The 11,674-nt window shown below is 43.8% G+C and overlaps 1 protein-coding gene across 4 annotated transcripts in view; it reads left to right on the top strand.

Moving 5' to 3' along the window:
• znf512b (zinc finger protein 512B) overlaps window positions 1-11,279 on the top strand; it is a 30,505-nt gene extending 19,226 nt beyond the window's left edge. For all 4 annotated transcript variants that reach the window (XM_084479710.1, XM_084479709.1, XM_084479711.1 and 1 more), the window contains 8 exons: window positions 889-981; window positions 3,414-3,512; window positions 4,199-4,453; window positions 5,475-5,801; window positions 6,224-6,325; window positions 6,665-6,727; window positions 7,107-7,205; window positions 7,485-11,279. In XM_084479710.1, the coding sequence (XP_084335836.1) occupies window positions 889-981; window positions 3,414-3,512; window positions 4,199-4,453; window positions 5,475-5,801; window positions 6,224-6,325; window positions 6,665-6,727; window positions 7,107-7,205; window positions 7,485-7,868 (1,422 nt within the window). In that variant the 3' untranslated portion in view covers window positions 7,869-11,279. The remainder of the gene's footprint in view (window positions 1-888; window positions 982-3,413; window positions 3,513-4,198; window positions 4,454-5,474; window positions 5,802-6,223; window positions 6,326-6,664; window positions 6,728-7,106; window positions 7,206-7,484) is intronic.
• Window positions 11,280-11,674: the final 395 nt, after the last annotated feature.

Genomic DNA, 11,674 nt, shown 5'->3' on the forward strand with positions numbered 1-11,674 from the left:
TGTCAACACAACACTAGGAATGAATATCTCCCTGCTAGTACAACCCATTTGGCATAGGTAAGAATAGTGCAACTTGGCTCCATTGTTCCTTGTCCTAATTGTGAGCTGGGAAATAGGAGCCTGCTCCCCTCACAAACGTCTTGGTATTGTATTAACCTGCTGAAGAACTTCTGCAATGCTATTAAAAGTGTTTTAAAGCGCTTCCACTGCAGGGTGCCAGGGAGCTGAGGACATGGAGGGTATTGATTGGGAGGTTGTAAAAGGCTATAGTCGCTCTGGCGTAGTTTGAATATTGTCTACGCATAGTTTTGGCCATCGCTTTGCTGTGTGCATTTTGTGTGGCGAAACCCAAGTGAGCACGTTTCATTTTGTACGTTTCTGAATTGTATTTGCGTATAAAAGGGCAAGTATCAGTAAAAACAGAAGAGCCCGGACCAAGCAGTATAATAATTTTCCACTGGGAAGCACTTTAGCTGAGCAGGCTCTCAGCCCTGTGAGATGATCCCCAGTCATTTTTATGGCTCCTTGGCACAGGAGCCGATGTGACTCTATTAAAGTGACAGGTCAGTCATTAAGTACTGAAAAAATCACTACATTACTACTGGGTCACTGAACGGTACAAAAAAAAAAAGAAGCTGTTCCCACATCAATAACGTGAAGTAAAGCTGTATGCGGGACAATAGTATAGAATATCGAAAATTACAAAAGTGCGTAGTGTATTAAATTGTATTTTTCCCGGTTGTGTAAAATCCATTATCCGGTTACACAGCGCTGCTGTATTGCTGGGGCCAACATGGAGTAACCGCCGGTGCAGCCCACGGTCTGGGCACATTCGCTTCCTCCTCAGTCGTGTCATTGGATCCTCTGTTCCACCTCTTCCCCTCACAGCTCCAGGATGCCCTGAAGTGCCAGCAGTGTCACAAGCAGTTTAGATCAAAAGCCGGCCTCAACTACCACACCATGGCTGAACACAGTACCAAGGTATGCACACGCACGCCCGCACGCCCACACATACATAGATCTAGTGTTTAACACCGCTGGCCTAATGACCCACTGACCAAAGTTGTCATCTGTCAGCGAACAGCGAATTAAGTGCTGGTACACAGGGAGGGGAGGCTTGACTTGCACTACTGGTATCATGTGTAGAAACCCAAACGTAAGCATGTCACCAGTTTCACCTTTCAGGCCAGGCCGGATGTCGTGGTGAACGCCGCGCTGTAGCCTGTTGCACAGTCGGCCGTCGTTTTTTTCCGTGCAAACACACCTGTCTTCGTGCTTGACTTATCACAAAGGTCTTTTCTTCAGGGATAATTCATGGGGGGAGGGGGGGGGGGGGGGGGGATCATCACGCTGCTGAACAGAGGATTGATGTTACGGCCCCCTGACGTGCTCATATTACGCTCGGCAGCTGTCTTAACTCCTGACAGCAGCGGGCTTCATTTAGATATTATCATGACACGCTTACATTAGAGGAGTGGCGCTCCTATGAAGTTGTCTGAATAATTCACAGAGGCCCTTTTAAAAAAACTGCCATGAAAGATTAATGAACGTGCGTGCGCTAAACCTAGTGCCCCGAGGTATGTCCTCGTCCCCCTTTCTTTGTTGGGCTTGTTGTGTCGTTGCATGACTCTTGTATGTTTCGGTCTCCTCTTTATTTGACAAACGATCGTTTGATCCACGATCGGGTTCATATGCGTCATTAAGTGAGTCAATAATTTGAGCCGTCTGTGCCGGCCAAGTGATAACTCTTAAGGGCAGTCGTTGGTCTTAAGTGTGGACACTGTTGTGCGATGACCTGAGTGACTGGCAGCAGTCCAGACCAGCGGTGCTAGAAACCCTCTGGCCTTGTTTAGTTTCACCAGGAGGCCGGGAGATGCACTCACTTACTGTGACTTACGTCTTTATTTAGCCAATTGGAGGGAAGCAAAGCAGAGTAGTAGTTAAGAGACGGTGGGGGGAACAAGGGAGAGAACAACTGGCCCCAGGCCAAGGCTACCACAGCTCTTTCCAATTCAAAACATTGATTTCCGAACAGCTTGACCTCAGCCGGAGCATCATTTACCCTTCCATACACCCGTAGATGTCATTCTGTTCAGATATCCATAGGTGTTATCTGGGATCCAGCAGTACTAATGTTATAGCATAACTTCTGGGGGAGACAGCACAGATCATGGGACAGAAACCCAAAACTGAGCGTGGCGGGGTTATGCCTTGTTTCCTGTAACGCTACAGAGATATTCTACGAAAGAGAAACTCATTTGCCCGAGTGTATGACGCTTTCAGAAGTGGATTGTAATAAGTGTATTTCTACAATGGCCAGTTAACAACGTGTAATTTTAAACCTTCACAGACACTTTGTCTAAGTACGTTGGTGTCCGGACAGGATGTTTTAGTTGGCCTTCCCAAGGGGAAATTTATACCAGTGCTGGCCAGAGATTATGATCGCTGTTAATAAATTACATGTTACAGATCCCTGCCTCCGGCAAAATGATTGGTCGAAAACCAATATTAAGTGGAAGAAAGTGAAACATCCCCTTCCCCCACATTTTACCTTGTCTGCCATCTGAGTTTAGAATATCAATCTAAATTCAGATTTGTGAGACTACGAACAGCACTACAATAGTGTTTTTGAGTATAGTTGGGCTGTGCACCAGAATAGCTGATAACAGCAACTGTTCCCTTGCTTCCACCTCCCCCTATTTTATATCCTCTCTGTGATTGCGTCTGTGTCTCTCCCCTGTGTGTCTCCTGTTTTTCTCTGATGGAGGCATTACAAGTACATGCCGATGCAGTTCCATGTGTTTTTCACCTGCCAAGATAAATCAAAGCAGGGAAGCGAATGTGTGTGTGTGTGTGTCCATGAGTGTGTGTGTGTGTGTGTGTGTGTGTGTGTTCTCTTGCCCGAAGGCAAGAGAGTATGACACCCTTTTCCTTTTCACCACAGATTTATTCCGCTAAAGCTCCCATCTTACCTCAACAGTACTTGGGGATCAAAAAAAAATCCTCCGCGGTGCGATAACAGATTACATAAAAATACCTGAAGTGATAGTCAACGTTCCCCGTTCTTCCCTGCATTCCTCTGCTCTCTCTCTTGTCTCTTTTCTTCTTCTGCCTGGCAGCCGTGCCTGCCATCTGCTGTTCTGCTCTCGGCTGGGGTTTGGCACCTAACCGACAGCCCAGTGAAAACACGAGTTTGACAGTTGTCATAAACATGCCTTGAGTAACTGCCTCGCCATGAAACCACTTAATGATCATGAGCTCGCTGGGAGTTGCGTGTGATGGAAAACACATTGAGCACCTCACTTTGCTTTATATTTCACCCCGTTGCCTCTCTTTCTAAGTCAGGAGGGAGGGGGTGTGTGCGTGATAATGGAATTAGCGTGTGCGACGCTGTGTTTGTCCTCCTCTCCTAGCCCTCGGGGAGCGAAGGCCAGACGAGGGACGAGCAAGAGGAGAGAGAGAGGCTGCGGCGAGTGCTCAAACAGATGGGCCGAATCAAGTGTCCTAGTGAGGTATGCACACTTCATCCCTGCTCTAATCCCCCCCTCTCTCTCTCTCTCTCTCTCTCTCTCTCTCTCTCTCTCTCTCTCTCTCTCTCTCTCTCTCTCTCTCTCTCTCTCTCTCACGCACTCGTCCACTATTTCCCTGCCCATTTTTCCATTAATCTGCTTTTTCACTCCTTCTCTTTTCCTTTCCCGTCATTCCAGCGTTTCCCTAGTCTTTCTTCAGCTCCTCCCCCTGCCCTCATCTCATTCCCTCCATTCCACACATCACCCTTTCCATTTCCCTTTCAGCCTTTGCCCAAACCCACATCACCACTCTGCTTTCTACGATTACACCTCAGTGTGAGAAAGCAGAGAGACAGATAGGAGTAGGCAGCAGTGGAATACTCACCTTTCCTCGGCCGCCATGCCGCTTGTCTGGGATTTTAACAACGACTGCAGAAAAAAACTGTCGACTAGATATGATGACGGTTGTGTTCCATTAAAAACCATGCCGTGCTCCACTTACCCAGATCCCTGTCTAAAGTGTATTTTCATCTGTCGTCTTGATTTCTGACACACACACACACACACACACACACACACACACACACACACACACACACACACACACACACACACACACACACACACACACACACACACACACACACACACACACACACACACACACACAACCATAACAACCCCAACAGGGCTGCTCGGCACACTTCTCCAGTCTGATGGGCTACCAGTACCACCAGAAGCGGTGTGGCCGGGACCTCTCGGAGGAGCAGAAGCCTGTGTTCCTGTGCCAGCACTGTGGGAAGACCTACCGCTCCAAAGCCGGCAGGGACTACCACATACGCACCGAACACCCACCCGCCGCCGCTGCAAACAGCCAGAACAACAACAATAACGACGACGACGACAGCACCACCGACACCAACAACAACACAGGCAAAGAGAGGGTAAGACGGAGCGTTGTGACGCACGGCCTTAAGCATTAGAGTTTCATGTTTCGTACTACATACTTAAAGATAGGGTATGCCGTTTGGAGAAACCAGCCAGAAAGAGCTGGATTATGAATGTATCCCTCACTTCAGGCCTCCCTCCAAAGTCACTCCCCCAAAACACACACAAAAAAAGAGTTTGCTAGCTTTAGCAGTAGGTCTGCCTAGCTTGTCGAGGACTCCGGTCATGCGCAATGAGGATAATGGATTCATTTTTATTTTGTCAGAGCATTCGATTTATTGATTGCAGTCGGGGATGAAAAGAGGATTTCTGCGAATATGGCAAAACATGCTTCTGAAAGAAAATTGCCTACCCAACCTATAAAGCCCTATGTAATGCCATTCAGACCTTATCGTACGTCTGTAATATGACCTCAATCTGAATATTTTATCAAGTGAAACATTTTGAACTATTTGCGGTTATTGCACTTTCATCCAAAGCGATTCACATTAATCAGCAGATCGGGCTTAGGCATCTTACTCGAGCATCCCCACAGGTACTTTTGTCTGGGAGTCTGAGCACTAACCACTTATCCCGCTCCCCGCCTTAATACGACATGTTATCAAGTGAAACAGGTAATGAGCGTGGGAAGAAACTTGGGCCCAATCATTCTGGGATTTAATGTGTCATGCAAAAGTGACAAAACAGGCAAGCCAGCTGTGTGTTATACGAGGGAGAGGGGGAACAACTTATGATGGATATGTTAAGCCTGCCAGAATCTAATAAAATATTTTTATATCCGTTAGCATTTATGAGAATAATGTCAATTTCTTCTAGCAAGGGGGGAAATTCACTTTTCATATCCTGGTGTTTACTCGTTTAAAAAAGCTATTAAAGTAGTACAGTAAATCATTAATGAGAAACAAATATGTTCATTTCAGAAAAACAGCAAAACCAAAAACACAATATATATAGACTGTGTTGTGAGGAGCCCTGTGGATGAACTCAACACGTTGTGCTTGTGCGTCTCTCCTCCAGGTGATCCCTGAAGAGACCCCGCCCGCGGGCCGGAAGGAGCAGGCCGAGCGGAAGGAGTGGCAGGAGAAAGCAGCCCCCGCCCGGCACAAGGAGGAGTGGGGGAGCAGGGAAGGTGAAGGAGCCAGAGAGAAGGAGCCAGACAGGGCAGAAGCGGCGCCGAGCGAGAGCCTGGGGGAGGACTTTGATCGGACGCCCAGCGGCAGGGTGCGGCGCCGGTCGGCCCAGGTGGCGGTCTTCCACCTGCAGGAGATCGCCGAGGACGAGCTGGCCCGGGACTGGGGCACCAAGCGCCGCATCAAGGACGACCTGGTGCCCGACAGCAAGCGGGTGAGTGGGGCCGCCGCCGCCGCCGCCGCAGATGTCACCGACCACGCCACCCACACAGGATATTATAGACGCTCGCCGCCGGTGCAGACCGCTGGAGGAGCGCGTTTAAAGGACCAGCAGCCACCTGGCCGCCGTTTGAACATCAAAACAAGCATCACAGAAACACAAGCACGCACTAACGCACTCTGACGCTCTCAACATACAGCGGATGGACTGCATCAAAGCCGGTCTGGACATGAAAGACAGCACATTCAAACACAACACCCAAAAATTGTATCAAAAATGTTGTCCTTGTGTTTGATGTCAACCGACACATTCCAGTCTTTTTTCTTACTCTCCTCTTGAACTTTTCTTTCTCTGATTCACAGCACTGCCCGGACACTTTTAACTAATGTTTTGTCCTTTTTCTGCTGCTCCATTAGCTAAACTACACCCGCCCGGGCCTCCCCAACTTCAGCTCTGAGCTGCTGGAGACGTGGAAGAATGAAGTCAAGGAGAAGGGCTTCATCAGCTGCAGCAATGGAGTAAGAAACAGACTGTGTTCACTGCGGCAGCATGTTCAGCGACAGATGAATTAGCCAATTTGTGAACCCTAAACTGTTTAATTTTAATAACTGTTTAAGTTTAATAAATTCATAGATTACCTCTAGCTGTTACAGTGTTTGACTCCCAGCCAAAAGGTTTTGGGTTCAAACCCTTAGGCCAGCAGTCTACCTGTAGGCATGTGTTATTAATGACCTGTATCTGAATTCACTGTTTGTTCATTTGATTGAAAGCACCTACTAATATGAACAATGTTCAGGGAAGGGTTTCTGGATTTATCGTTGTTTGTTTATTGATACCTTCTTTCCTGGGGGGATTAGAGTTGTGAAGCGGTGTACTCCAGTGTGTCAGGACTCAAAGCCCATCTAGCAAACTGCATCCAGGTATGAACATATCTCTTATCAGTCTCCATAACAAGAAATTATTGCAATAAATAATTTCTCCCATTTCCATTACAGTCCATAGTTGTCCCTTTACAGAGATTAGATATCTGACTATCTGACTAACAGGCAAAATAATGGCAAGGATTGGACAATGGATGATTGTCAGATGAAAACCAATTTCAAGAATTGATTACCATATTTTTGTATTGCCAAAATGTAATTATGACGAATCTGTGTGTGTGTGTGTGTGTGTGTGTGTGTGTGTGTGTGTGTGTGTGTGTGTGTGTGTGTGTGTGTGTGTGTGTGTGTGTGTGTGTGTGTGTGTGTGTGTGTGTGTGTGTGTGTGTGTGTGTGTGTGCTGTCTGTGTGTATATTGCAGGGAGGTGGTGAAATGGGCAAGTACACCTGTCTAATCTGTCAGAAGGAGTTCAGCTCAGAGAGCGGTGTCAAATACCACATCAGCAAGACACACTCACAGGTGGGCTCACAACTCATCGACTGCTGCTGTGTTTATTAACTCTCCAGTTAGGAGGCAGTTAGCTCCTTAGCTCGATCCAATGCTATACCGAATGATATTTCTCAGTTGGTAAAACATTTCAACACAGTTGACTTTTGCTTGTAACACCTCCAGACATAGTGGCGGTGAAATATGGTAGAAAGATAAAGTGTTGATATGCTGTGTCTAGTATTAAACGCGTGCTACTTCACACTCCTTCAACATCACCTCACCGTGTGTTTGGTTTTGGTTTGGCCTCAGAACTGGTTCCGAGCGGCGGCCAGCCATGTGGTCAGCACTAGCAGCAGCAGCACCAGCAGCAGCAGCAGCAGCAGCAGCAAGGCTAAAGCGCTGGAGAACAGCGACGATGTCAAAGCAGAGGTGAAAAACGGCACCGCCCCGGGGAAGAAAAGAGGCCGCAAGCCCAAAGAGCGCCCTCCTGTGGCGGAGCCGGGCGAGGCAGAGACTCCTCCGACGCCACTGAGTAGTACCACTCCAAACTCCCAGCTGAGCCCTCCCCTGGACGTTACACACACCCTCACCGACACGCCGAGCCCCACGGACAGTGAGAGTCCACTGGACAACAGACAAGCCAATGGTTACGCCACCAAACGGGGTAAATCCAAAAGGCTTTCCTTAGAGTAGTACTGCTTTTTAAGCGGATTGCCGACCGTTTATACTTTAACAGGAATTTTAAAGACCCTGCAAATGCCACAAGGACACGGCACGGAGAAGAACACTAGATCAACCAACAAGGAGTAAATCATTACATCGGGACTGAGAATTAGTTTTAAACAATTACTATAGTATAAACAAACTTAACCATAGTGTTTTCTTTTGTTTATCCATTCCATTTCCAGCCTCCATTCAAAGGGACATGTTTAATTTGTTCTGCTCACAACCAATGTTGATTGTAATCAATGACAAATTACTAATTTCTACATTAATAGTTTTTTTCTTTCTCTTTTTTTACTAAAATAGTGTTCCAAATTAAGTGAGTGTAATTCTATCTACAGGTCTTTAGGTTGTTGTGTTGTTGAGAGATTTTTAACAGGATATTCTATTAGCATGGTGAGATCATTTACTCAGTGTTTTCCCCTTTGTCCAGATATACTGTAGTGTACATAAAACAATATCTATACTTATATATCTATATACTCAAAGCAATGATGCCATCTATCCTTTTTCGAAGCAAACAGGTCAAATTAGATCGTAAGCAATCTGAATTAATTTGCGTGTGTGCTCAGTGCAATGTTGTATAGATCTTGTTTTACTTGGAGCTCCTTCCCATTATTTTAGCTTTTGCATTTTATTTCTTATGATTTCTAACAACCAAATGTCAAGTTAATGTAAGCCTGTTGTGAGTTGTTAATCATCTTATCATCCTTTGTTGCTATGCTTTCTTTTTTGGTTTGTCAGATTTTTATTTTACTTCAATGACATACATGTTTGGAATGACATTTTAACTCACAACGTGAACCGTATCTGGCGTTACAGTGATGACCATGAGTTTCTGGCTTTGTTTCATGGTTCTGGTGGATGAAGCTAAAGCGTTTAAGACGTCCCCCAGCAAGGATTGCAGCATTAGAGTATGTTAAAATTACATTAATATATTATTTGACTGACTATACCTAATATAAATTGTATGTTTATGGTCCAAGAGTGGTTGGAAATAGAAATACAGATAGAAGAAGCAATCATGAGAAAGGCCTGTTGCACCATTGCAGCACAATCAAATGAGATGCCACCATTTTATGTGCGGCTTAATGCCCTTGGCTACTTGTCCTTTTGCTTAAATCAAAGAGTTGCTATTATCTTTTGTAGAGTGGTTGAGGTTCATAATATTTTATGAGACAAAATAACGATTTGCAAAATATTCAAATATTATGTATATTATAAATCAATTCCTGGTTGGTAAAAACGATTTTCTTGCACTTTAACCCTTAACCCCACCCGCTTCCTTTTTTGTATTTTTGCACTCCTAGAGTAATGCAACCTAATGCAGTGGCTGTAAGGTGCAGAAGAAAGGCTGTCCGCTTATAAATCTAAACTAGAGTTTAAAACATTTATTTGGATTGGTAATGAGAGGCTTGTTCAACTATTTGTAGTTATCTGATCCAACGTGACCGTACATACAAAGCCATAACTGATCTCTAACAGATGATAGTTGAGAGATGTAAAATATCTAAGTTCTATTAAATGAATTTAATTTATCGAAAAGCCTATTGAGTGCAATCCGAATATGCTATTTTGACTCAAAAACTTTGAAGCAGATACTTGAATCCACAGTTGTATGTACTGTGTATGTCCATATTAAATAATAGCTTGCTTACTGATAAAGGAGAGCTCGTTGACAGGTTATAAGTCTATTTTATATTGTGTATATTACCTAGGTAGCATTCGGTTAGCATTATGGGAAGAGGGGAGGGGTGAGAACCTTCTAGTGTGATGCATTATGGGTGCTTTTCTTGCCACTCTACCTTAAGGACTGCTGCAAAGATCTGGTCCTGCTCAGGCAGTCCACTGGTTCATTCTGCCACATTGTCATCCTACTACAATCCGATAATCCCAAATGATTTTTGGATTGCATCCAACTATAACAATAAGCAACATGATTTATGTTAGAAACATGTATCTATATCCCAGGTGTTATCACAAGGTGGTGGCACCATAGACTTTACATTTAAACATAACAATTTTGTACTGAATACCGCCAGCTTGAATCCACCAATGGGGTTTATTCAGGAAGGGGGGAGGGGGGGAATTATGCATGTGTCTGTCTGTAGTAGGATGGGCGTTCCCCATATATCCAGGTTGGACTACTGGAGAAGGGAAGTTATAGAAGCACTGATGGTCCTCTGACCCTAATTGAACTGTCCATAACTTGGACACAAGAGCTGTGCTAGCAAGCGAGTTGGCACCTTTACAATGACTGGATGTGAGGAAATGGTAGCACTTCCTCCAGGAGGGTTGAGCTGTGGCACAAACATCATTTTATCAGTTGCTTGTTATTCGTTTCATTGACTACGTCACATTGAAAATGTTTACCTAACAAGCTTTGGTGTTGCAATATGATAGTTTAGCACTGCTTTTATCAGTGGATATTTTCTATTTTGTCACACCCTTTACTATTTGTCTTCCTATTATTGGGAAAACACATATCCCGCAGTATGAGCTAACTGCAACATGTTTAGAGAGTACAGCAATACACCATATTTAGCTGGTTTTGTTGGCTTGCTGATATTTTGATATTGATGTATGTATTCTCAAAAATTGTATGGCTTTTTTTTCACTTTCCTGCTTCTGTTTGTTTGCTTTGAAAATGCTTTTACATATATTTGAAGAAAAAAAAGTTATTGAGAAAAATATGTCCACAAACATCTATGTAGGCCTATATGTTGGCATACATTGTTCTTTTTTTCAATTATGGGATACACATCACTTGCATTTTGTCTCCATATACACAATGAAAACACATCAACAATTCCTTATATTCAATATGGGACAAGAGGTATGTATGCGTGTTTGTTTCTGTATTTAGTGCACTTACTATCCCATGAAATAGGCTTGAAATAGGAGTGTTGTTGGAGCTTTATAGTTACCTGGACTCTGTCGTGTGACTTTTGTACCTGGGAAAACTGCAGGCTCAAGTGTCTTCCCTTTGTCAGCAACGTTATCTTTCCAACACTGGTTACATATTTTAGATCCCCTTAGAGTCAGAACCTTCCCATTTACTCTAAACAAGCGTAGCTCATTTAGAAGCCAGCCTATGTTAAATGTAGAAAATGGCATCCACCCATATTGTAAGACATTGTTTGATTTAGAATATAAATATACATTGAGTTCAAAGACATGAGTTAAAAGAGATGTTGTAGACTAACCTACATTGGTATGTAGGTTACAGGTGAAATGAAACTAATGATCTTCTGTTTGTATTTAAGGTTTCCATATAAGAAATTAGGTTGTGTAGTATCTAACATCGAAGTGAAAACACACATCCTTTAATTCTAAGCTTACATTTCCCCCAAACATATTGTATTTCATGTGCATTAATAACCCTCGACTACTTAATAAAATGTTGTTGACTAAATTTCTGTTTTGTTTTTTTGCTCTACATATTCTTGGCTCAAAATATAATAGGGTTAGCCCATATATAGATATGTATATAAATAAATAAATATATATAGCCTACTATTTTGTGTTAAATTTGTTAAACTTTATCAAAAGTCCCTCAAGATTAAACATGTTAAACAATCATTATACAATCAAACTTTATAACAAAAGCTACCATAAAACTATATTATGACAACAATATATTAACACGAGGCCCACAACGTGGGCACAGGTCCTTATATGATTATGATTGTACTCCTTTTACAGAGCCAAAAAAAACAACACTGTGAACTCTGGGAACGGGAGTCCACGTCGGATTGGTGGTCCGTTAGCTATAA

The sequence above is a fragment of the Micromesistius poutassou genome (genome assembly GCF_964030765.1).
Source record: "Micromesistius poutassou genome assembly, chromosome: 15".
Taxonomy (NCBI): Eukaryota; Metazoa; Chordata; class Actinopteri; order Gadiformes; family Gadidae; genus Micromesistius; species Micromesistius poutassou.